The sequence below is a fragment of the Buteo buteo genome, chromosome 4 (assembly GCF_964188355.1).
Source record: "Buteo buteo chromosome 4, bButBut1.hap1.1, whole genome shotgun sequence".
NCBI lineage: Eukaryota > Metazoa > Chordata > Aves > Accipitriformes > Accipitridae > Buteo > Buteo buteo.
In genome coordinates, this window is record NC_134174.1 from 9,304,468 (window position 1) to 9,331,838 (window position 27,371).

Below are 27,371 nucleotides of genomic sequence, written 5' to 3' on the forward strand. Positions count from 1 at the left end.
TTGCTGTTGCTGAAGTGACTGCCAAAACTTCTCTTGGCCCGTGAAGAAGAGGCTTGGCCCGGTCGGTGCTGTTCGCCACAGCTCTCCAAGGGATGCTCTTTTCTTTGAAAGCTTTGTCTGAAGTGAAAGCAGGAGGTTAATTCTGTGTGAATGCCTGGTAGCGTCCATTAGTTCGTCTGGGGGAAGTCTGAAATATTTGATGTTGATCTATGAAGCCCTCGGTCCCTTGAGTCCTGCGGGACTTGCAGTCGGCATTTTTGCATGTGATACGGCACGGGTCCTCCCAGCAGCTCAGGGCTGCACGTCTTAGAAGAAAGGAGAATGGGCCGTTACCGTAGCATTGTCAGCAAAAGAAGTTGCTTAATTTTTAATTTAGTTTTGTCCTTGCTGTGCTCTGATCCACCTCAGTAGCCTGAGAATTTGGTTTACCTTATCTGATACCCCACAGATTTGGGAAGATAACAGGGGCTGTTGTTTGATGGTTAAATTCTGCTTTGTATCAGCTAGAATTTGCTGGAGGAAATGGAATTTATGTTCATAAATTGGAATTGATTTTTCTTTCTCTTAAGGAGCTTAATTATTCAATATCCTGGGCTTTTGACTTCTGAGCCTAGAGAGTTTAGGAGACACCTCAATGAAATAGAAAGGTTTTGTCATTTATAATCTGATGTACATTAAGGGTGAATTGAATCAATGTGTTGTGAAGTCTGATCCTATGTGGCCATCTTTGAGCATACTTAATTGTCATTTGTACTCTTCAGTCCTCTTGCAAGGCAGAGGTATAGAAACAAAGAATTAAAAACACTTCACCTTTTTCTAAGTAATTGTTTAAATCATAGAGGTGTTTTGATTTTTTTTAAACTAGCTGCAAAAGTTATGTCTCTACAATGGAAATTAAACCCACAGTGATTTGATTCCTGAACACTGGTGGGATTTTATATATCACTGTAGGTAGGAGAGTGTGTTAACAGCACTTCTGTAGGCAATCTCCCTTCTCTAAAAGCAGCAGAATTCTGAAAATCCAGTCTCTGTACCTGCAAAGGCTTCACTGTACTAATCTGAGCAATTGGCTTGCCTTCAGAAGGACTCACTATGAATTTCAGGTTAAGTGTGCCTTTAGGAAACTAATGAAAAAGAACAAGTAGAAACATCATTGTTGGCAATTCAAAACTCTAATAAAACCTCAGATTGATGCTTACAACAACTGAGTTGTTGATTGTCCACTGAAAGCATCAGGAATAGTTTTTAAATAATTTCTTTCCTTTATCTTCCTCTATGCCCTTGCTTCGAGACCCAGGAATTAATCACACTGTATTTGGGAACTACAAGGAAGGATCTATTCTGATATCTCTTGTATCATTAGCCTTGTTAAAAATAACAAGAGAGAGCATATGCTGCTTTCATTTAAAAGGGGCTGAACTGTGTCTGCTGCAAACGTTATTCAGCAGTCCCTGGAGAAATTTAAGAGTCAGCCAGAATCCTTTCTGGGTCTCCTGTTGCAATACAGTCTATCAGCACTTTCTCAAATAGAAGCCAGTGCCTTTTAAGTACAATCCAGCTTTTAATTTGAATAGAAATGAACAATACATCTTTTTTATTCTGAAAATAATTGTATTTTTATAAGATTTGTTTTTCACTGTAGAGTGAACAGGTTACGTTAAAACAATGAGTGAAAAAAATCCAGATATAAAACAGAGACAGGGACCGTAAACATCAATGCTGAGATGATAGCTGCCTGATCTACCACACCTTCACTTTGGTTGGTAGCAGAACAGTTCGTCTGAGTTTTTCTCTGCAGCCAGGCCAGGATAATGAATATGTGTTTATTCTCAGGAAACGGTATTCCGGCTGGATGCTCAGAACTTGGAGTCTGGCAGGTTGAAATGCCCTTTCGATCCTCAGCAGCCGTTTGCCTCAGTGATGGCAGGTAAGGACCGACCAGAGCCGGGTGCTCCTCTCGGACGTGCGATGGCTTCGTAGGCGAGCCCGGGGTCAGAGGCTCAGCCGACGTCATGGCTGGAGTTCCTCTGGCGTTAGTTGTGTTTCCGACGGTGGTTTGTGCTCTCGGAGCTGAGGGAGCCTTCAGTCTGCGGCCACCAAAGAGCTGGAAATGCAGCAACTCCATCAGAGACATCCAAGCGGCTGAGAAGTTGAGCAGGAGCGGTGTCATCCTCGCCCATCGTTTCTCCTTTAAGAAGACAACAAAAAACCCACACAGCCAGACAACGTTTCAAGCGCTTCTGGGCCTCTTTCTGCAATTATCAATATGTAGTGCCCTTTGAAGTCTGCTGACATCCACTATTTCCATAAATACATTTTTGAGGTTTCTATTTGCTCGAGTAGCCACTTCTGAAGCTGGATCCTAGGAACAAGATAGTGCAATCTGCCTGCTGCGTGCATCGCAGTGCTGTGTGGTCTGACATTTGGTGCCGAGGAATGTCAGCTTGACCTCGGGATTTCAAATCACTATAAGAGCTACTTTTGTCATGGTTTGGTTCATAGCTTTGGACAATTTTCATTTAACTTGTCCGTCAAACATATGAATACAAGATAAGGGTGAAGCACCATGACGTTTTCATTTACAGCCAAAGAGCAGTGGTGACAATGCTTTGAAGTATCGGTCACTCTGTGTTATAAAAAGAATATGAGTAATGTTCAGTCTTTATTCTCAGATAATAAGATAGATGATTTGTGATTCTGACCCAACAGATGGGGCAGGACTTCCTTTATTAAAAACAATAGATTAAAGCCAGTGCTTATTCTTCTCAGGGACCCCTAGTACTGTTTAATGACCGTGAAGTCTATTTTTAAAATGGGATTCTAGAAACTTTAACTTTTTCTTTTTTTTTTACTTTTTTTTTTTAATGCAATAGAACTCCATGATTTATTGTAGCGTTGGCTAATTTCAGTAGCACTCTAGTGCTTTGACTGCTCTATTAAATCTTGCGAAATGAAGAAGCTGCCATTTTTTAGCTAACTAAAACATGAACTTTGGTACATAAGAATTTTCAGGCTAGATAAAATTAATGATCAGGGTATTCTAGTATCCGTTCTCTCTGCTTATGCCTGGTGACAAGTGCTTTGCAACAAGGTACAAGGGCACTGTAAAGCTTTACAGGCCTGACCAGAGAACGCGTTCTTGGCCTATCTTTTGATGATTGCTTTATTCCCAGAGTACTAGGAAAGCAGTACAGCTCATGGATGAGGTACTGCCCTGGCACTCAGGGGAGCTCAGTTCCCGTCTATGTCACTGATGAGAGGAGTAACCTTTGGCATGTCACTTCTCTCTGTCTAGTTTTATTTATCTACAAAATGGTGATTAAGATTACTTGTATCCTTCAGAAAGCACTTTCTAATCAGTGATACATATATGAGCTAAATCATATTTCATTATTTTTTCACTCATGTATGTAGGTTAACAGAACTGAGTAATTTTCATTCTTTGTAGAAATACGTAATCTCTCTTTGAATGCTACGCAGCATTTTTCCCCAAGTAAATTCCACAGCTAAATTTGAAAAGCTAGTCTTTTTGACTGAAAATTCACCTGCTCATTATCCATCTTCTATTACAAATTATCACTCACCAAAACTGTTCTGGACATAACTGGAACTTGGAATGAGGGATACCAAAAGCCAGCAGAAGTGCTGAAAACGTCTTGTCAGCAGAGCCTAAGCAAGGATGGAGAATTTCTGTTAGCCCTTCAGATTTATCGATCACTGAGTGCCTGTCAGTTAGCAAACACCAATTACCCTGCCCATTCCTCATTATGACAAATACCTTTCAGAATGCACTATTGTTTCTTTACAAAGGCGACATGCTGTCTGAAAGATGTGCTTTCCAATACTGTCATGGAAATAATACATAAGTAACAATAATAATGAGATAAAAAGAAAGCTGATGGATCTTTTTTGCCAGATAGAGTACTTGTGGATTGTGGGTTGTGGTTTTGGCTTTTTTTCTTTTCCCCTTGATCTTATTTTTTTTAAGTGCATTTACATCTTTTGCAAATGAAAACACAAGCGTCTATTTTGAATGGTATTTATTCTGCATTCATTCTCAACAAAGGACTCCTCTCTAAAAGGTCTTGTGAAATGGTTCTACCCAGAGTGTCAGAAAACCTGGACAAGGAACTCCTGGAAGGGGATTTTTATGTATGATACAGCTTTTTATATGATTATTTTTTATGAACATGAACCTTTTTTCTTTTTACAAACTCCAGGAATTTATTGTTGCAAGTCATTAAACAAAAACCAAACTCCTCCAATCAATAAAGCTATCTTGTTATTTTGCAGAAAAATAAAAGAAGAATTGTAAAGTGTACTATGCGGTAAAAAAAATTCACAGTGATACTGTTTCTTTGCTTCTTTTTAGAAAAGTAGTGAGATCTGAAGGATAACAGAAAATGTTGTGCAGTTTTTAAGGTTGTGAAGTTTTGCATTGCACACAAAGCTGGCAGAAGACTAAATAATAACTGCAATTGCAGCAAGCGCACTGCATTGTATTATAGTTTCCTTGTGAGACAAATTCTGGCTGCCTTACTCAAGTAAGATGTCTCATTTATTTTAGTGGGACCACTCGTTATGTTAAAATGATCACGATTTGGGTCTGTAGCCATATTCCTACCATTAACACGTTACATAATTGAGAAGAATTCCCATAGTGCCTAAATTCCTCTTCGTGAATGAAGTGTTGGACGGAGATCCCTCCACCAGGAAAGGGCCAAGCTGCAAAGTTCCCATATTGAATCATCCATCGTGTTTACTAGCTCAAGCCCAGGAGCAGCAAAGCCATGGGGGCTGTGGCAAGCCTGAGACACAAGAGTCTCCATTCTCTTGAATGGAGAGATGGTCGTGTCCTCGCCACGGCCCCCAGGTCCATGGTTGGTGCTCACAGGGCAGGATGCTCAGGTCGAATACACCTTTGTACCTTTAAGAGCCCAGCACCCATTCAAGGCTGGAGAATTTACTTTTCTGAGTGTCTAAAAGATCTGAAAATTAGACTTGGACTTCTTTACTTTTCAGGCATATAATTACAAATATTACCCTCATTTAAATGTAAGTAACTTCACAGAACCCCAAATCCCATTAAAATACAAGCCCATAATACTTTAAATTAGTTTGCAGGCCGATTAAACGCAGGTGTTGTTCACCCAACAAATCACAAATAGTTTTAATTTTGTTTACACCACAGCTGTAGGAACCCTGTTTCTTTTTCATTTGCAGATGAGTATCTTTATGCTGGAACAGCTTCTGATTTCCTTGGCAAAGACACTGCTCTAACACGTTCTCTGGGCCCTTCTCACGACCACCATTACATCAGAACTGACATTTCCGAACATTACTGGCTTACTGGTAAGATCCCAAACATATGCTGTTGTCATTTGCATTGTCCCTGCCTCTCTGAAGTTAATAGCCCCTTTCTTGTATAAATATATGTCCAGTAACTATAAATATAGATCATGGTATCTTTGGATTACGTAGGCTTTTTTTAAAAAACACTCAGTGGAACAAAAATGCACTTGAGAAAAGTCACAGAGGTGAAAATGCTAATTAAGGAAAGAGTAGGAGCATAAGACCTAATTATTCTTTCCGTCTTTGATCTATACATCTGTATATAGTCCTGTAATTGGAATAATATCATGACTTAAATGCTTCTATTTCCAGTCTTGTTGGAATAATTTTTTTTTAAAACCCTTTTTTCCGATCACTTGTTAAAAGCTGTTCCCTACAGCATGTTGAAATGACAGACTAGAAATTCCACGTTTTTAGGTAGGAGGTCTTTTTTTTTCTTTTTCTTTTTTGAGGGGGAAAAATACCCTTTGTTGTTGTGAGGATCATTTTAAAACCACTAAGGGCACCCTAAAATAGCTTCCCAAGCAAAACACTGCTTTTTCTTGCCCGTTAAAAAACATTCTGAGCTAGTAAACCCTCTAAAAAACTGGCTGCATTTACACCCAGCCAGTCTCAAACCACACACAGAGTAACATGGAAAACTTCTCTCACAGGCTAACCCTACTCAATTAAAGCATCCCCCTTTTAGCCGTCAACTGTCTTTAAAGATGTGGCAACACTGGCCCTGATTCAGGATGCCTGTGTGACTATTATGGGTGTATTGTAAAGCCAGGGCCTGCTGACCACAGGGTTAAGTTGTCTTCCCAGCAGACAACTTCTGAAAGGGATAATTTTGCCTCTTAACTCTTTGAGACTTCAACAAGAGGAAATGTTCTTTTCTATTATTATTTTTTTTTTCCTACCCCTCCTCTCCCTTCTTCTAAGCTGTTGCCTTACGTTTCTGTCTAGATGTAACTCTGTAACCTCAGGATTTCTGCTGTGAGGAGGAAAGGAGAAGCCACTTAAAGTCATTTTACCTTTCCAAATAGGAGCAGTGCTTCAGACAGATAGCAAAATCTCACATCTGACTCTGCTGACTTATCCCACTTTCATCTCCTGTGCTCAAAACCTTTCTTGTCCCATCTCTCCTATTTCCCATTTCCCATTTCTATACATCCTTTGTGCGATGTAGACAAGAAACGGGCTGTAAGTGTTATCAACCAGGATGGGTCCTTCCAGCAGGCAGTTCTCTAACTGTAATTAACTGTGCAACTGAATATCCACTTTTATCACTGGCAACCTGCTGATGGTCAGAATGGAAAGATGGTTGGGGTAGTTGCTTTCCTAAGGGATGCTATAATATTCTAAAAAGAAAGATTTACTGCAGTTTGGTCCTGAGGAGCATATGGTGTTATCATTAGCATAGATCCACCTTGATGAGCATTACAGGGTTCAGTTCCCTGTCCGAAAGAACTTATAGCTTACATATCCAGTTCCAAACATATCTTTACGCTATTAATGTTTCTTCATGAGCAGTTTGAGGCAAGGGAACAGTACAAGAACACAGAATAAACTAAAGGTTTGAGAACTGTTTATGTGTTTTAGTTTGGAGGCTGAGTTTGGGGGTCTGCCTTTCTTCTTTCTTTTAGATTGATTCATGTTTTATTCTGTTTTCACTTAAAGTGTCTGTATTTGTGAAAGTTTTCTAAGGAGAATAATATATTAATATGTCTGGGATTGAAAAACAGCTTTAGTGTGCTAGACTGCGACGTGAAAATTACCCCACACTATATAAACACTGAAGACCCCACATATTCTTCAGGTTTATGTTGTTTCCAGCAATATAAAAAACTACAGACACGCTCTTTCTAAGACTTCAGATACACAATTCATGCAGTGTTATACTAAGAGGCATAGATATAAACTAGGTGCTTTTAATATTTTGAAATGGTTCTTTTAAAGTTGGAGAAAATTTTGAGAGCAACTCTAAATGATGGGATCATTTCTGCAATAAGCCATAGGGTAGCCAATATATTTCTAGTTTATGTGTAACATTACCAATTACATACATTTGTGCTTTCAGCCAATATTGGTATAAAGAAAATATTTACTTGATTTCAGGTTTAAAACTCCCATCTCATCTAAATCCCGTCTTCCCTAAATCTACCACCCATTTACCAAGCATGTGTTAGACCTCCAGGAAAAGTTGTACATACTTGAGTAATTGTACAATTAGAAATAAATTATTTCCAGGCGTGACTCATGTTTTACTTAGGATAAGCATAAAATGTATAACTTGTTTTTTTCCAGAGGGCTGAGGAGGTTTTGCTATAATGCACCTTAATATTTTTAAAGTTTAGTCTTATGCTGTTTCTGGAAACAGGATTATCCTTTCCTGAGGGAAGGGAGGGAAAGACAAAGCATAAGGGAAAAATGCGTAGGATACTTTCCAGTTCCTTGCAGGGCATCTCTATCTTGACTAATTAAGACATGTCTTAATCTCAATGACTGAATAGCAGCTCCAGAAAGGAGAAAGGGAGGAAGGCAGCTAATCTTTCCCATGACTCACGCTCACACAGGCTCATACTCCTGCACGCGGTGGCACTGAAGACAGAGGGGATGCTGCCTCTGCTCAGACTTCAGCCCTTCTCCCGCAGAGCTGAAGAATCAGGCGCTCCCACAGCCGCTGACCGGAGCTGCCTCACCCGTGGCTGGGGCAGAGGACGAGGCACGTGGGGCTGGTGGCCCTGCTCCAGATGGCAAAGGTGCCCACTGGAACCAAGTCTGCCCCGCTCCAGCCCGGCGGGCAGAGGAAAGCATCCCATGGTGGGACACCCCAGCCCTACGTGCAGGCATGCGCTAAACAGCTGCACATTCCTCCCTCCTTTAGAGAAAGCTAAAGCCATAGTTGGAATGAGTGCTTCCCTGAATTGCATTCATCTTTTTTTTTTTTTTTTTTTTTTTTCCATTGCAATTTTGTCGTCTTTGCCAGGGCAAAGACTTGCAGGCAATGACTTCTTTATATCCTGTGAACTTTGGATGGGGTTCAGCTCACTTAGGTCTAAAAGGCAAAAGTTAGCATCCTGTCTGAGCTCAGTCGTTTCAGTTGTCTCTGTAATTTACAGAGAGAGGTGACACTTCCAGAGGGTGACTCACCCCACCTATTGTAGGAATCTGTCTTAAAATAGGATTATTCATTGTCACTTTCTTCCTTGTGTCCCTCCCTGGGAGAGGACCTGGATGAGTATAGGTTAGGAGCTTGGCTTCTAGGCAGTTAAAGGTAAATGAGGTGAGCGCCATCCTTTGCATTTTATCATGCCACATAGTTCCGGCAGCCCAGCTACAAAGACCTGCTGCCTCCCAGTGTTTTGGGTTGCTTTTTCTTTTCTTCATGCTCTGGGATTTGCTGTCCTCTTTTTCTGAGCCTAATGAATCTTCCTTCTCTGTAGGTCTTACACATGCACATGCACGGTTGCACTGTCTAAAACTCCTGCTGGCATTAGAAGGGTGTGAGAACCAGCAAGTAACCAACAGCAAACACGACCACTTCGGCAAACCCAGCAGTGAAGGACTAGGGGTAACAGCTCTTCCCACTAGGCCACAAGAGCATGTTTAAAAAACACGAGCAACACCTGGATTTATTGTACCATCTATTGTCAGAGCTCATGCTGCCTTTAATTCCCTGTTTGGTTACATACAATCTAGCTATGAAATTTGTATGTGGGAAAACCTTCTATTGAAGCAACTGGGGGGGGCAACTCTGTGTATGAGAAAACAAACAGTGGTTCAAAATCGTCATCATATAATTTGTTTCCCATGCAAAGAATCCAAAAACCTAATTCACAGTTAGTTTAAACACACTTTTCTATGTTGTATGGATGGATTACAAAAGATGAGACAAAGATCTCACTTGCAGAACATAATATGCTTTTCAGATCATGATCTCTTTCATTAAATTGTTTTCAGTCTCTTTGCCTTCATATATTTTACAGTGTATTTTTGTTTGGATTTAACTTTCAACTTCAGTGTTTTCAATTGTGATTTAAAATCATTAAATATTTGTGTTCCTTTAATTTGTTAGAGATTCTTCTAAACCTGTTCCAGGAATTGGTATTGAGACATTTGTTTTTGCATTTGGCTTGCCAAGTAAAGCAATGAAATTTAATTTACAAAAAACATATATTCAGAGTTTTGTTCTGTGAATGTGGATTAAAAAAAAAATCTATGTGAAATTCAAAAGCATGCTATAGAAGTATTTCACAGGTTTTCCTGTTAAATGGCTATTTAGCTAACCGCATATTTAAGAAACCGTACTGGAAATGTATTTATGTATTTATTCACGCTTAGAGATCTAATCTTCAAAGTAGCCTTACAGGCCCTGAGGGGTAATCGAATATTTTCTTTAGGCTCATTTTGAAATCTTAACTTAAATTTATAGAGCTTGATGCCTGCATCATTTCATTTTTCTGCTGACGCCATTCTCTAGTGTCAGAAAGGTTTAAAATGGAAGCAGCGCTGTGGCTATTTTGACCCATAAATTTACTCTTCTGTCATGAAGGTGCACATTCAGCACTTAAACACATCGCATTTTTTGTCTCAAGCCTTCGACTGTGAACTTCTGAATCAAGGACCCTCTTTTTGTCCTGTGTGTACTGTAGAGTTGATGGTGAAAATTCCTTAAGGCTAATATAAAGTAACAAGCATTATAAAAAGGACAAAGGCATGAAGATACATTAAAAGCTGATAATAGTATTCCCCACATATCACCAGTGTGCTCTGTTTGCTCTACCATCTTACACCACCCTCCTTACTGCTTTCTACTGCAGCCTGCCTGTGTATGGGGGACAAAGGCTGTGTATTTTATTGCTGAAAGAATGTATTTTAGAGTCAAGGGTCTCTTTGCACCGTATTTGTATAGCCACTTCTGTTTAAAGAAAAACATCATTGATCCAAGGGCCCTCAGAAGAGCTCATCTATTATAACACACTGAGGAATGTCTTAAAAATCACTTCCCCAAGTATCTGGTTTACTTGAATAAGACAGTGTTGTTGTCTACTCTGCTGCAGTCAGGGACCCCTGGAATTAGTTTAATTTCTGCTTTTAGTGCCAAATTTAAAGAAAAAAACCCCACCAAACCAAACCAAACCAAAACAAACCAAAACAAAACCACAAAAAAACGCCCAACTGGTGAACAGGTAGAGCAGGACTGGAGATCATGGACGAGGGAGCTGAGGAAGACAGTGAAGGACATGTATTAAATTCTTGTCCCAATAAGCATGCCTATAAGATGTAGGCAGAGACACCCAAGCTTGCTTTGGAAGAGACCAGAAGTAATATAATGGCTCAGCATATCCAGGCAAGGCATGCTGTAGCATTTCTTGCAAAAAGCAGTTTTAAATAACCCAAACAAAGCATTATGTTGATATAGCAAATTTGTTTTCATGCACAACAAAGAACTGTGTCCTTAAGACTAACCAGTCAGTTGTGGAGTTTGGTGTGCTAACTTGGGAATCCCAGCCTGGCACTGTATTGGATTTGGCAGGTATAGTCAGTAAGATTGTTACAGCACAGACATGAAGGAAACTTTGAACTTGGGAAAGCTGTCGTTTATATTGAATTTTTAATCCCATGGATCAATAAAGGTTCTTTTATTCCTTTGCAAGCTATCTCTAGTAAACAGTAGTGTATTTCTGTCCTAACTGCTGCAATGTGTAATTAAATTAATTTAAATTCTACCATGTGATTTCAGAAAATCTACTTAGCTTGGTATTGGTGGCAAGAGCAGTAAGGCAGATTTTTGCAGGCAATATTTTGTACTGAGAGTTATTCTATTTTCAGAGAATGATAGTGCTGCATATTTATGGAATTGATAGAAACATATATACACAAAACCATCACACTAAGAGTAAATACTTCAGAATCTGGTGGTTTTCTCTTGGAGCTAGTAAGAAACTTGCCACTACATGTCTGTATTGTGGTATTTTTATTTCACTGGAAGATGCAACATTAACGCAGATATTGAAGCAGAAATTTAGTAGCAAGTATTAAGACTTTTCTTCAGATTTTTAAAATCTTTTTTTGGTAACTTTTAGGAGCGAAATTTGTTGGAACTTTTCCCATCCCAGACACCTATAACCCAGATGATGACAAAATCTACTTCTTTTTCCGAGAAATATCACAAGATAGTGGCACATCTGACAAGACAATCCTTTCCCGAGTTGGGAGAGTTTGTAAGGTGAGGACTCTATCTTTTTATTTTATTTAAAGAAAAAAAAATGTTTGGAATGTTTGGTTTGTTTTCACCTTCAGATCAGAAGGAAACAGTGTTTTTACCCAATGAGCCATGATAGTAATTTTTCTGAACAGAGATTACTAATGTTGTCTGAAATTTACTCGCTTGAAAAACAGACTTGATATTGACTGTGTACCTCTTTGAGAAAATCTAATTTGCTTATAAATTATAATCCTGTTTCTAAACGATATTGTATTGACGTTCAGATATGCAACAGTGACCTGCTTTGTTTCATAAGCTTTCAGTGAGGATTGACTTGTCGAAGCGTACACAGGGGCAAGGTACTTGGGTTTTTGTGGAAAGCGCCCAGTGAATGGAGGGATATATAAACCCATCCCTTGAGCCTAGCTCAGGACATCATTCCTGGGCATTACTGAGAGCTGGGGTCAGTCATTTGTTTCTGCACATTCCTGATAATCGCTTTGGGTGGGGGGAGGCTAAAAATGTATATAGTTTCTGAGCTCCCCCCACATCTGCCCAGAGGTTTCCTCCCCTGGGAAGATGTGCAGCCCTTGACCTGTTGACCAGGAGGAACCAGGCCCTGGGTCTGCTGCAGTGTAGAAAGTTCCCTTTGGTTGGTGCCTGACCTCCTTTAAACGATTACTCCCTTCACTTTCTCTTTCATTACGCTTGGTTTTGCCCCTTAGGAAAGATTTCTGCCCCTATGGCATTCATAATGCAGACTCGGGTTTTCATGAGCTGCACTCTTTTTGAAGAAGCATCTCTGTCAAGGGCAGAAGCCTCCTCAAACGGTAATGAGAAGATAAACCAATTCCTGCATGTGAAGACAGCAGTCAGTGTGGAGTTTGCTGTTTAACAGCCGGCTGGTTTTGCTAAGGTCTTCTTCCCACTACAGCAGGAGGGTCTCTTGACTTCTGCGTCAGACACACTATCCACTCCTTTGTCCCATAATACTGGGGGAACAGAAGCAGTCAGTGTGTGTGCTCCCATCCTGTCCTTAGGTCTTCAGTGAATCCAGGTACCCAGGAATCACTGGTAAAAGTCAGGAAAATGGGACTTTAAAGTTGTCTTCATATTAATAAATATAAGCTTTGATCAAATGTTTATCTCGTGATGAACAAATATCAGCAACTCCATCACAGTGATTACACAAGTAGGTACATTTCTGTGATATTTTCTTCAGAAGCTTTCATTTGCTTGCATTTTCTGGGCAATGTGACTCTCCTGGCAGTGAAAATTATCATCTTAAGAAGCTTGAAAAATACTAAACAAACAAAAGAGTTTGTGATTTGCAGTAAGATGTGTCTAGGAGAAGAGCACCCAGTCAGCTAATGGACACACACTGAAAAACAAAGTGTGGACACACGTATATGAATATGTAAATCTACAACTACTCTGCAGTCCAGCCAATTCCTAACTCCAATTGAGATTTCAGTGACCACAGCCATTTCACACTTCTGTCCTTGACCTAAAGTGTTAAGAAAACAAAAAAACTCATTCATAAATCAGTTCTCTAGTAGTTTTTTAGCCAGATGAAAGAATGGATAATCTTTAGTTGGGTATTTCACTGCAGTGTGATTAATGGCAGAATGGAAACGCAAACATATATGATTTGCTGCTAGACATGGCATTTGCTGATTATGAGAAAGCACTTAATGCACTAGGAGACATTGGTAGACAACATTTTCAAGCCAAGGCACAGGATAGATTATAGTAAACTAAGATATATTAGCTAGAGATCTCCAGCATCCTTTACCTAGAGAAAAAAGGAGATAAGATATCATAATAAAAGCAAATGTATTGTAAGGAAATCCTAACGACCATGCGTAATTGTACCTCAAATGAGACTGAATTTATAGAGTAATCATGTTAACGGGAAAAAAAGTCTTGAATTTTATTTTTAATAGTCAAAGCAAAACAATGGAAACTTATAAGTAAGTTGATTATTATTAATGTTAGTTTTGCACTGTCTTCTTTATTTACTGAGCACTTCCTGATGGATGCAGAATTCTCCTGAAAATTCAGACTCCTGGTTTTTTGTATGTTTGTCTTGATTACCTGCAAATAAAAAAAAATATAATGCAAATTATTATAATGAAAGTACTATTATGGGTATTTAATATAAATTAAAATATTCAAATAGACTCCTCTGTTTATGGACTAAGATCCTCTGGATCTGTGCTCTGGTACGAAACATCTGCTATGTTTAATTCTCCCTGATATGGGATCAGTGCAAGAGTTGAAAACATAACAATTTCTACTTGCACTGTCTCATTAAGCTAAGCCTTTGCCTTCTTTCCTTAGCAAGCAGAGAATAACAGTGGATGGGAGGAGCCCAGCAACGTCTGAAATCATTTGCTTGGTGTAAACCCAGTTTTTTTCTATTAGAATTCAATTGCTTTCTACCTCACTGTGCCTTAGGGCTCTTGTACATTAATGCCAGAGACACATGCTCAAATTAGAATGGGCTTTGTTTTTAATAAGGAGGTTATTCAGTGCAGCCTATTCTTTGGCTAATTTTCAATGGCTCAACAATATGGTCTCTCACTGATCCTCCCCCTTAGGGAAAATCTTCTCTGGAAAGCATTCCCTTTTCCCAGCTACTTTCAGCCCCAGAAGATTACAATACTCTTGCCGGCAGCTCTTCGCCCAGAGTCAAACAGCTGTCACTTGTCCTGTTCATAAGACCATACTTACCGTCTCGAAGCATGCGTTCTAATAACACAGCCACTGTAGCGCTAAATAGCACTAATTTAGATTTACGTCATCTGCCTTCTGTATATCACTGGGGGATATCAGTATGAACTGGGGGGAAGTGCTTTCAACAGTCACTTTCAGAATGAGTTGTGTAATTTATCATGGCAAATGGCATTTCCTATTTTTGGTTTGAGGGCGGCAGAAAAAGTACCATTGGCCTGTCCGTAATACCTGATATTACTTATGGTATGCTCCTACTTACATTAAGTGTAATCTGTTGGGTTATTTTTTTTCTTTTCAAGTAAGGTCATAAGTAAAAAGAAAAAAAATACTATTAAAGATTAGCCAGCAATGTTTATTTTTTTTTTCAAAACTCATAAAGATACACATATTTATATTACATGATCATGCAAACCTTAACTTCTTAAGACCATGGACCCATGTATTTCTGTTTCTAGAAACACAGGCATAAGCTTTCACAGCTACATTGTCTTCAAGCCCCTACTGCTGAACCAGTCTGCATCAGCTAACGACATGACACAATCATTACACACTGAGCCAGATTTTGAAAAAAAATTGCAGCATCCATGCACTGTGCCCTCTGCAGTCAAGTAACAAGTCAGCCACATTTTTGTATACATATCCACCACAAAATGATGACGGAATTGTTAATTCTATTTCAGGACAGCCTCACATATGCACAAATATAGCCCTAGAAAAGACCTAGGTTTCCCTCCTATTTTGCCCACTCAAATAAATTGAGAAATAAAAATCCTAACTTACAAGAGTCCACAGAAAGATTTTGGAGAGAGAGGAAGGTTGTTGGGGTTTTTGTTTATTTGTTTTCTATATAGAAACACATTTTCTCATAGTTTCAAACTCATTCTATTGGAATGGAGTGGAAATTAGCCAAAAGCAGTAGTCTCGCTGCTGCAGTATGAAAATCCTGTTTATTATTAAAGCAGTTTGCATTTGCTGTGTTACAAGCTTGTCTTTAACAGTTTTGGTGATGTATTGCAAAAGTTACGGCCTGCAGTCTTAGAGACTGATTTCCAAGACCTCAACTGCCAGGAAATCAGACTTTGGCCCCTGAAGTTTTCCCATATTTCCTAAAGTGTGCTGTATCCAGAAGCGGCCTTTGTTCTAGTGGGAACAAGTGAGTTCTTTGTCTTTTTTTTTTTTTTTGGTATGCCATTCCACCCTCATATATACCATGCTGTACCTGGGGATGAGGATATAGCAATTAGGCACAGCCCTCTTGGTTAAACTGTGCTTTCTAAACACACTGGAATGTAATCATTTTAAGAGCTCCTGAGTCGAGAGCCCAGGACACACCCTGCATTCCACCTTTGGGTGATGTGATTTATTTCCAAAGCCATGAACATGAGCAGAGTTCAAGGCTATGACCTTGCCTCCCGTCTGGTGCTTTAAGGCAATTTGTATTCCCGGAATGGCAGGAGGGAGCTATTCCTCCGCCACTCGGAGTCCAGGGTCTCCAGTGGGCTCTGCCGTGGGGCTGCTTGTGTGTAAAAGTTAGGAGGTGTTTTTCTTGTCCTGGAAATAGTCTAGCCATGCCGTTAATGTGACTAGGGATAACTGGGTCATTAACATTCTTTGTATTTCTATATTGTGCAATGCATCACTGTGTAGATAATTGATCTATCTCCAAAACCATTTGAGTTGTCCGTGTAGTGTAATGCTTTACCATTCAGCCGTATTAGCCTGGGTCCCGGAAGCGAAATAGCCATGTTAACATGTTCTCAGCAGGGCTAATTAGTCTGGGCTCAGAGCCATGATCATGCAGCTATCCTGCTTCCAGTTCTGGAGGCAACTCATTCCAGACGAGATTTAACTTACTGCTTATTACATGCTTACATACTTTCTTTGTCACCATAATATTGCCTAGCCACAATGCTAACCATGGCTAATGGGGTTTTTGTTGTTGTTTTTTTTTCTTTTTTTTTCTTTTTTAATTTCTGAATGATAATGATTAAAACCACTTAAAAAATGTCATCCCTAGAAAAACTGTGGCCCTCATTTGCCCGTTGAGCATCTTTGCAGCGGTGGGTCTTTTAGCAGCCAATTCATCTTGGACTTCCAAATTTGATACTTGAATATAATGTGGCATTTGAAAGTTTTCAAATTATGTAGAAAAGCAGATGCTCATCAAGATGATTTCATTTTAAGGGCTGATGTGTTGGAGACAGGCCAGTTCCATGTAGTATCTGCTTCTAACTGTGATGAATTAAGAGATATAACATCAGGCTTTCTCAGGTCTTTTGGTCCAACTTTCCTTATTGGCAAGGGTACAGGCCTGAGTATAGGAAGTTTTGTATATTTTTGTCCCTCATGGGTGTGTTTCAACAATGCAATTGGTGGGGTTTTTGAGGGGGGAAATCATGATTTGCAGATGAAGCAAAAATATGTAAGTTATGCTTATATATAAGGAGGTGTGACTGAAATTTACTGAGCCTCAGGGAAAATGAAAAAGAAATTGCAGTGTCAAGATAGAGCTTTAAAAACTGGATTATGGAAATGCAGCTGCACAACCTCTGAAGCAAACTCTGGAAATCATCCTAGCTGCCAGAGAGACTCATTGCAGAAGACGCTGTCAGTAACCCACTGGCTTGGAAGTGGGAAGCCTGCAGAGTTAATTGGAGTGGAGCTCCTATGACTAACCCAAAGTCCCTGACTTCAGAATGCTTTCATTCAGATGTTCAAATATCTCTAAGAGTAGCAAATAATGACTTTGTGATTTTGGAAATTTTCTGATGTGACAAAATTAGCTTCCTGGGGTTTTTCATATCAGTACATTTAATATGAAAATGTACCACAGTTTACAGTTCAGGCTTTGCAGATGTTTCAGGATGCTAAATTCTAAAGGACTCTGTAAGACATTGATCTACCTTTGTATTTTGGTCTCATGCTTACCTAACTCTCAACCTGTGTTGTCAATACTGTGGTCGTACTGTCCCACAAGAATGACTTCAGGCAATTCTATGTAACTAAGCAAGGAAAGTAATTATCAGGCATTCACTTCAATCAATAAAGGCAGAGGACTATTTTTCAGAGGAAGACTCCTTCCACCTTTAACCCAAATCACTCTTTGAAGCACATATTTTCCACTGACTCTAAAGGGAGCTGTGCCCTACTGGGTCCCGGGAATGTGAAATTCAAGGCATTCTGACTTAAGAATGTGAGATTCTGAATGGCAAATTCAGGCCTATTTGTTCAGAAAGAAACCAGCCTATCCCAGCGCTGCATCTCACACTGCTTCGGTTTCACAGTGCTCTCAATGCATTCAAACCATATAAATACCGATCTCCTATTTGACATTCATTGCATGATCCATCTAGTCACTTGACTTGCCTGTAGCTTCATGATCAGGAATGCTACATTTCATAACCTGAAGGTTTTGTTCTTTGTTTGTTTTTTTTTTTTCTCTGTCTTTTTATATCCTTTTTATGTATTTATATCATATAATTTATATTAAGTATATATGAAAGTTCAGATGAGACACAGGTAAAGGCAAATCAAACACACTGGAATAAACCATTAACAGATTATACTCAAAATTTAAGGTAGGTTTTCCTCAGAATTCCTTAACATATTTTATTAGTTCAGCCATCACCCTTTTCTCACTTCAAATTTCCATTGAAATTGGAGTGAACAGCCTAATGATGGATATAGTAGAGAACATCTACTTTGTGGCAGCCTTTGAACAGTTTGGGGGAATGTTCTTAATACTAGCAAACCCTTTGGAGGTAATCTTAGCAGGACTGCTGAGTGGCCTTGTGGTAAAATGGTGCTTAATTTTACTATTTCATTTGTCCCAAACCACATTCAGACTTGCTGTTATCATCTCCCTGTCTTTACCTGAGCCTGTTAGTTTCTGGCTTTTGTTTTTTTCGTGGTATACTTAGTAACAGTCCAGAATTTTTCTTTGCTGTATAGTTAGATTTTCCAGTTTGGATCCCATCCAAAGATAATTCAGTAGAAACCTCTAGGTGTGATGTTTAAATACTTTTCAAAATAGAAATCAACATTTTCTGTAGTGAACCAAACAGTTATGCATGCTTAATGTGGGTACACTGCCATTCTGAATGAAATAACAACAAATCTGCTTGAGGAGCAGGAACTTAAAGCTAAAACACTGTTTCTCTCACTCATAGTTCAGACAGAGGGCTTTTCCACAGCAAATGTGGCCTACAGTCTTGTAGTTTTTGCTATGGTTGCGATCAAGACCCTCTTTCCCATTGTCTTCATGCCTAGAAATATGTGAATGCCCAAAGTGGCATCCTTACCCATAGGTCTCATGTCACATTTCCAATGACACTGGTCATCCTGCCATCCATTCAGCTACTTGAACTTCATTCTGGTTTCATGCCAAAGGCTTCTGTGGTTCAGTCCTGCTGGGCTTTTACTCATTTCAGCTGAGGAAGCCAAAAGCAGGCTCGACAGTAGCCACGGCACTCCTGCATGCTGATGACTACAGATATGTGTGCCCTTCTTGCCTAATCCTGCTGTCTAGATAGGCAAGGGCATGGGTTGAGTCAAATATTTAGCTTTTCTGTTTGTTTTGGTTTTGAGATCTATATTTGACCCTGGTTGTGCAATCAACTTTGGACATGCACAGAGCTCAATGAATGATTTGGTCCACAGCCTTATAATCTTAGTCTGTAGAAGATACTATTTAACCTCTCCAATTCCTTTTGCAACAAGCAGTGTGGTTTACACTATGGGAATGAAGCCAGCCAGTACAGAGCAGTGACAAGTTATGAGATCAGTAAATATACTGCACTAATGGTGAGGACCCTTTAGTGCCTGACACGATGCCTCTGTCTCATGATGGGGAAAATAAGCAGGAAGCCAGGACAGGTTGTGCATTAGGTTCTGGACTGTGATGGACAATGATTTCAGAAAGTGTTCAAAAATTACAAGTCCCAGGGGGCCAAAAAGCAGTCTGGGGTTTTGCACTTCTGTGCTCTAGACTATGAGTTTTCTGTTTCAAGTTGTGATGGTATTGAGCTCTCAAGAAAGATGTGAAAAATTATCGTAGAATAATTCTCTGAAAACAGGTTTGCCTATGGAAAAGCTTAATGTCCAAGCCACACAAATCTAGAGGAACTTCTGATTTTGGAGAAGATGAAGGGCATGCAGCCTGCACTCTGATGGTCTGAGGAGCACTGTAGAAGTACCAGGCTGATGCATCACCCTGGAAATCAGGGGGGCTGAGTTTATTCCAGGCATTCTTGTTGAGGTGATGTGCAACTCTGCCATCAGGGGGCTATGCGTGTTTGCACCCTTAGTTCTGTTGTCTGATTGTGTGCAAATGCTGCTGCAGTGGTGGAGACCTTGCAAGGCACAGTCTGTAGGCTGAAGAATTGCATCATTCTGCCAGGTTAGACTTGATAAAGCATGTCGCTGTGAGTAAGCATGTAGTACGTGAGGCTGAGTCCCACTCAAATCCTCATCTTTGGATCAACTGGTTCAAGCAGCAAAAGTATTATACACCAGCAATATCCACAGTGTCCAGAGAGGTTGGTGCTGTCCTATATGAAGCAATACGCAATCCTATAATAAGAAACCTTCCCCACGAAAGGTTCTGTAATCTCACAAAAATAGCAAAATTACTAGACAGAGTCACCACTTGCTGTCAGATGGGGGCTGCAGGCACAGAGATGAACTGACTTTCCCAGGTTTACTCAAGGTATCCATAGCAGAGCAGTCACAGATCTGAAATGGCATGTGCCTCCTTTCTCTTGTTTACATCGCAAGTGTATTTTTATCCTCTCTCAAGTCTCACTTCATGTGTTGCTTGATGTTTTTGGATCTGACCCACAGCCTGATGAAATCATGGGAGGAATCTTTCATCTTACATCAGTATGGTTTGGACAAGAAATTTTGAACCTGAATTCCTAAAGGAGGAAATCTTACTTCCCTGTGTTAGGTCAGTACCTAACAGAGGTGGGTAGGGCAAGAATATGCAAAATAAAATGAAATAATTAAAAAAAGAACTATTAATTTGAAGACAGAAGTCCGAAGATTGTTGGCTCTTTCTCCATTTATAAAGTCTGCTAGAAAGGGTTGGGTTTTTTTTTTCCCGTAATATAAGGCTTTGCTGCAGGGCATGCCATTTGTTGCTGGTGGCCTTGTAATGTAGCTGGGCTTCACACAGGAGAAGGGCTCCAGGGCCTTTTGCAGTTTCAGCACTTTTTCTCTCTGTTCTCCAGCATTTCTTTTTATTCAGGCCAGGAATTAACTTTTGATGGTCCTTCTGCACATCTTGCCACTGGCTCTAATTAATAACCTGCTTCTAGAAATTCCACTCATTGTCCTTTTTTTTTTTTTTTAAGAGGCTGTTCAAGATAATTACTGTCTTTAAACTTTTATGAATCACAGTGTTTGACATCTTTGATGTTGATTGATTTTCAGAAAACTGCACTTTTTGTTCTAATGTTCAATTTGTCACTGTTACTTACAAACAAATAAGACATTTTAAACCCCAAAGATGCAGATGTTCTTTAGCTTTGTTGCCATCTGTTTTCCTGCCTACTGGATTCAAAAATGTGCATTTTAGTGAAGCTACATTTATATAATATATAACCTATGATAGAATAGAAAATAGATACAACAAAGTCTTTAATATAAATTGATTTTTAAATAATTTGTTCATAGAGCAATATTTTTTCCTAATGTTTTTTATTTTCATGATAAACTTATCTTTAACTAAAGGGTTTGAAAAACCTGTTGTTTTGCTGTTATACATAAGTTGCAGATCAGAAAACTGAGATTTCCATGGAAGTCTTCCAAGCAAGGCATATGATATGACCTTAATTTATCTCACAGATTTTACATTGTGGCATTTAAACAGCATTCTTCCTGCATGTCAGAAAGCCATACACTTACCTGCACTCACGGAAGTTGTACATCAGATATCTGAATTCTTAATATAGTTTGGTAGAAACCTGATTTCTCACTCCAACAAATTATTTTTTAGAACCAGTTCATTGAAAAGGGTTGAAATTTTATGACTTCTGTAGAACAAAAGTCTGCCTGATTTATTAAAATTATATTGGATTACTCCACCATTTATCTAGATAATTTCTCTGTTTAAATCTTTGTGATATTTTTTGGTAATATTTCCTCAACAGGTGACAGATTGAACTGCCCACCTTCTAGGTGGCAATTATCTAAATCTCTAACTCAGGCAAACACAAGTAACCAAGATTTTACAGGCACTTCTTTCTGTTAAAAAGAAGGTATTTCAGGCGGAAGTGTTGGTATCTATTACAGCTTGTGAGATTACAAAGCAGTAAGTGCTAATTAAACCTTTATTTATATTCAGAAAGAAATATGCAGTCCTAAGTGCCTTCATCTGTACTGTAATGGAGTTTATAGTAAATGCTGCTAATCCAGTGTGCTTAGAAGTGATATTTTGGGAGATAAAATTTCAGATACTCATGGCTGCTCATCTGTTACAAGTGGGTTAGCCATATTTTTGGAATGAAAGGCTTGCTCATGCTGCCTTCTCCTTCTCTCAGCAGTTAAATTTATCTTTTCTTGTCTCACCTACCTGAAATATTTACCATTCTTTGTCTTCAGTACCAGCATCTCTCACCCAAAATCACTTCAGTGCATCCAGTTTACCACACAGCAGGGTTGAGGCAAATCCTTGCTTGGTGTAAATCGTCCGTCAGTTTTAGAATTCTGTAACTTTGTGTTGAATTCTTATTGCTGTTCACCTATGCGCTGACTGGCCTTTGCTTTGGTGATCTTCTCTCTTCCATCCGTTTTTTCTAATCCACTGACTGCCCAGGCTGTACATCTTATTATATTAACGTCATGCTCTACATCCAGCTCACAACATTTGAGCATGTCAGCGATTCGTCGCAGACATATTATTAAATAATCTTTTCCACAGAAGAGACTGTCTTCTTTCTGTAGCAGTCCAGTCTCAAAAAGATTTTGGGCCAATATGTCCTTTGTCCAGCCTCTTAGAGGCCAATAATCATCAACTATGATGGTCCAAGGAATCTGCAACAGAGCAGTCAGATATGATGCAAAGCTAATGAGTTCATGCCAACATGGTCTGAAGGAAAGAAAAATAATTGCATGTTCTCCAGCACCTGAAACCTCAAGACGTGTCAGAGACTGACCTGATATGCACCAGAAATTAGTGTTAGGAAGGAAGGAGTGCACTTTCTGCAAAAAACAGAGATTTCCAGATCTTAATAAGACAACTACTACTTGGGAGTCCAGGAGTAAAGGTATGCCTATATTAATAACAGTTTTTGAACCTCCTTGGCCAGAGTTGAGCTAATTCTACCTGTAGATAAAATAGCCACGGCCTTTGTCAATTCCTGCACTTTCTCAGTCAGTGAATCCCGGACACTTATAAGGAAAGCAAAGACATTATTATTAAGAGATGACATAAAGAATTGAAGAGTACTATATGGCTGCTAACCAACCCCACCCCCCACCCCGAAACCCCCCAAAAACACAAACAAAAACATCCTTCTAACAAAATGTACATTTTGTTTCATTCAGCCATGGCAGTAGGAAGAAGCATGTTGGAGGATATGTCAGCATATTATATGTGCAACTGTGTAAATCAGTGAAAGGTCTTTTCAGTCTCTCCATTTCTGCACCATAAATTTGTCACTCTCTGGCACCAGAAGGACTTGGTAGATCATGGAGTGCTGGCTGGTCGTTGAATTCCCCTTGCTCCTTTATAAACTGTACAGTGTTATTGGCAACTTTTGGATATGTAAGGCACACCTAGTGAATGTCTGTTCTAATGCCTCTTAAATTCAAGTAACATGGTTAACATCGTGTCCTGGCTTGAGAGTGAGGAAATATGGATACATCTTAAATCCAGTGGAATCTTATACTTTAAAGCACATAGCCCTTGCTAAGACTGCTTCCTTTGAGCACAGTATTTGGTTCACACTACTCTTTAGGAACTCAGTGGAACTACTGATATATTTAAAATAAGCATTTGTGAAAATGCTGTGTTGGATCACGATGCAAGAGTGGTAAAACACAAGTACGTATTTTCCCATGTCTTGCACACTCTGAACGCCTGCGATGACAGGAGCAGGAGCTAGACAAGGGTGATTTTTCCATTCCAGTCCCATCACATCTTGCTTCCTCCCCACTTTCTGATCCTAGCCAGGCAGTTAGAGACATCTCATCTCCTGTGATGCTGCACCGCATCCACCAGAAATCAAAGTAGAAGCCCTGCAACATAATTGCTTAGCTAATCCGAATTGCCAGAGGAAGGAAAAGCTTAACGCTTCTTGCTTTTTAAGATTCTTTGTTGCATCTTTGTAATTGTTTGGTTTTAATTACACCACAAAGTTTATCTGCTGTGCCTTTGAACAGAACACACACATGCAGAGCTTCTTTTTCCTATTGGCTTCAGGCTGCTAATTTTGACACCTTTGTAATAAATCTGTTGGCTAGATGCAAAGCTTCAGGCTTGGCAGGACCTCAGGAAATCAAGAGAGGAGGTAGCAATTATTGTAAGAACCGGAGTTCCAAAGGCGATAGATTAACAGGAATCATTTCCAACTGAGCTAACCTATTTAAAAGTAGCAAGTACGTGAAATGGGAAAACGGTTAGAGTGCATTACCAGGGAAGTGTTACTCCTTGTGAAGTGAATTGCAGCACTTAAAACCATCTTTCTGAATGTCTGTAATATTTATGATACAGCCCTGAAGAGCCAAAAACAATCTATGGAAATACCACGTAATTTCCACCACCCAGTGTTTCCTAATGGCTGGTTCTATACCTTCAGAGTTGCAAAGCCAATTAGCAAAAAAGTGATTTCTCCTAATGAATCTGTAGAGGATGATATTAATGACTAAATTTGTGGTGCTTAAGTTTACAGCCCAGATCCCCTAAGCTTGAGTTTATAAATGAAAAGAAGTAGGCACCTTCATGGGGTAATTCAGATCCCATAGCTGGGATACTAGTGTTGCTGAAAACATTTCTCTTAAGTGTTTGAATTCTTGGTTCCTGCTGCAATATCATTGCCCTTACAGTTTTCAGTATGAAAAAAATTGGGGCCTAAATAACATTGCAGAACCTCAATAGATCTGTTATTCAGGGCCAAAGGAGGCAGATAAATGTCATTCATTAGATTTTTCATGTACTGAATGGAAGGAGGTAAACTTCTAAGCAAACTCCTACTTCCAGCTTCTTAAAATTTAAAACTTTCTTCTAAGATCCACTCTCACCACACCCCTCTACTGATCCAAGTCAGTAGAAGGACACCTACCCTTCAGAAGGGTAATTCAAATTTCGAGTGACCCCTTATAGATTTTTTTCTTTCTCCAGTGACTAAAGGAAATTTGGCAAGTATGCTCATATCTTGGAAACCCATAGTAAAATAACTGGAAAAAAAAAAATCCCTTTTGTGGGGGATAGGCTGATATTTCCATAACAATTATTATTAAAATAATATGACTGGTTTTCCCTGGAATGTGTGTATCTTTGTACTATGTACACAAAACAAACAGCCCAGTATTTACATTGCAAGAACTGCTGATGAGTATAGTTTTTCTCTTTTGAGAAATCTATCCAAAATGTTCTGTAGTATTATTAGGTTTGTAAAGAATTCTTGAAGAGCAACTGTTTGCAAAAATTAGCATCACAGGGAACAAGAAATCACACGATAGAGACATATGTTTTCACAGCATTCCAGCTGTAGAGCTGGTGAGAGAACTTTGCAAACAGATTTGGGTATAATTAGGAAATTTGAGTTGCCCACTCTCTGAGCTGAGAAGTGACTACTGGAGCTACTTAAAACAGCTTTTAGAAAAAAAGAAAAGGCAAAAAAAAGGCTGTCGTTGTTATGGTAAGATCAAACTGTGGAATCAGACTGAAGAAGCACAGTCAATACTGTGCTACCATCGAATATCATATGTTGAAACTCTTCTTATTTGTTTGATACTTAAGTCTTTTAATTATATTTTTATTAGAATGATATGGGAGGTCAAAGGAGCCTAATAAACAAATGGACTACTTTTCTGAAAGCCAGGCTTGTGTGTTCGATACCTGGTCCTGAAGGAGCAGACACACATTTTGATGAGCTGCGTAAGTTGATTTATCTTTAGTGGTCTATTTTAACATCAGTATTGCTTGGGGTTTTTTTGTTGTGTGTAGAAGCACTTTGTCTTGTTCTGATTTTACTCCTCTTGCAAACAGTGCTGGTAATATCTGTGACTGTTATCAGAAGTCCCTGATTTTAACTGGAATTACTCTGATCAGAAATATGTTTTTTTTCCCTTTCACTCCAAAAGCTGGAAAGTGAAAATCTGATTCTGTATAAAAAACAAACTATCTGCAAATGGAAAAACTTAAGAATATTAGCAGAAATTCACATGGCAGAAATTAAAATTCAGACAAAAATAAAGTTTTATTATATATTTACAAATCTCAAATTATAAATGGTAAATGCAGAAATATTCAGTGGCTGTTTAATTAAAAAAAAGCATTTTTCCCATTGCAGAAGATATATTCTTACTTTCTACAAGAGACGAGAGAAACCCGCTTGTATATGGAGTATTCACTACAACAAGGTATGTGTTAGGATCACGTTTGCCTGTGGAAACAAATGCTGAAGATCTTACTCAGGCCTTTTATTAAACCCTTCTATTACCAGATCCCAATTCCTGAGAGCAGTGAGAGACTGCTTGAATAAGGTTTGCAGTATTGGGGCTGTAGTCACTAAGGACAATATTTTCAGAAATGGAAATAATAAATTATGTCCCTAAACTTCTGTGTGACTGACTTTTGAGAATGATTGTAAAAAATAATGAAAATTTAACAATCAAAAGCATGCTAGTTTATTTCAACCTCATCTAGTTGAATTTGCAAATTTCAATCATATTTATTGAGCAACCAATAGCTACTATTTAAGACAAATCATTGTCGTGAAGCATTATTTCTGTAAGCAACAACTTGACATCAGCTGTTTCTTAGGATCAAAACCTACTATGCTTTAAAGTGATATTTCAGTGTTTTTATAGACAGGAGTTGATGGAAGAATAACCTGTCTTTATCTCAAGGGGATAGAATAACTAATTAATGAACCTCTCAGCTGCAATAGTGACGTGCTCTATCTAGAATTGTCAGAAAGGAAATAAATAATTCTTTCTTTTGTCTCCAGAACCTTTGGATTAAGTGTAAATAATAAGGAATAGCCGAATGCTGAAGAGTATGAGTGCAATGAAGAATTGCCAAGGCACTCCTTAACTCAAAAGCAGCCACACAGTGGCTCCATAGAATATATAACTACATAAAATATTTAAAATTGAATGAAATGTTGCACAATGAATGAAATGGTATATGAAGTAACTAAGGTGCATGCCACTCAAAAGCCTGGCATGGTGTTCTTTGGAAAACTGAACTGTTTGGGGTTTTTTTTAGAAAAGTATGTTAAAAAAAGGAAAAAGACACAGGAAAAGAAATAAATGTTTATTTCTATTCCTTTCTATTGTCTGTCCAGTGCAACTTGTAATTCTCAGGCACATCATCTGTAATATCACTAATATACGGACTTCCAGATGTGAGCACAATGTAAAGGAATGTCCTTCATTTGCAGAAAATTCTAATCAAAATAGCTAATAAAACATAGCTGGAAACTGTCAGCCACTAGAAAAAAAATGGTGGTCTATTGAGTGGTCCCAAAGGTTAAGTCCAGGTTTCACCAAGCAAAGCTTTGACCAGTAATGGCAGTGACATTAAATATCTGTAGTTATCAGACCTGTACACATCGTCTGTTATTTAGCACCACTTATATCAGCTCTCAGGTGCAGGACTGATCCAAACCCCATTAGACTCTGTGGAATTAGTTAATTCACTGGATGAGGCATGCACTGAAGCGGTGTTTGCAATATCCATATCCATCCATCTTCTTTTTCAGCTCTGTCTTCAAGGGCTCTGCGGTTTGCGTGTACAGCATGGCAGATATCAGAGCTGTTTTCAATGGCCCTTATGCTCACAAAGAGAGTGTGGATCATCGGTGGGTGCAATACGAAGGTCGCATCCCATATCCCAGACCTGGTACAGTAAGTGTCT

General features: G+C 39.0%; 1 protein-coding gene across 5 annotated transcripts in view; it reads left to right on the forward strand.

The window, feature by feature from the left end:
- SEMA3D (semaphorin 3D) overlaps window positions 1-27,371 on the forward strand; it is a 147,443-nt gene that overhangs the window by 80,346 nt on the left and 39,726 nt on the right. For all 5 annotated transcript variants that reach the window (XM_075024728.1, XM_075024726.1, XM_075024725.1 and 2 more), the window contains 6 exons: window positions 1,834-1,927; window positions 5,224-5,352; window positions 11,424-11,566; window positions 25,271-25,385; window positions 25,801-25,870; window positions 27,217-27,361. In XM_075024728.1, the coding sequence (XP_074880829.1) occupies window positions 1,834-1,927; window positions 5,224-5,352; window positions 11,424-11,566; window positions 25,271-25,385; window positions 25,801-25,870; window positions 27,217-27,361 (696 nt within the window). The remainder of the gene's footprint in view (window positions 1-1,833; window positions 1,928-5,223; window positions 5,353-11,423; window positions 11,567-25,270; window positions 25,386-25,800; window positions 25,871-27,216; window positions 27,362-27,371) is intronic.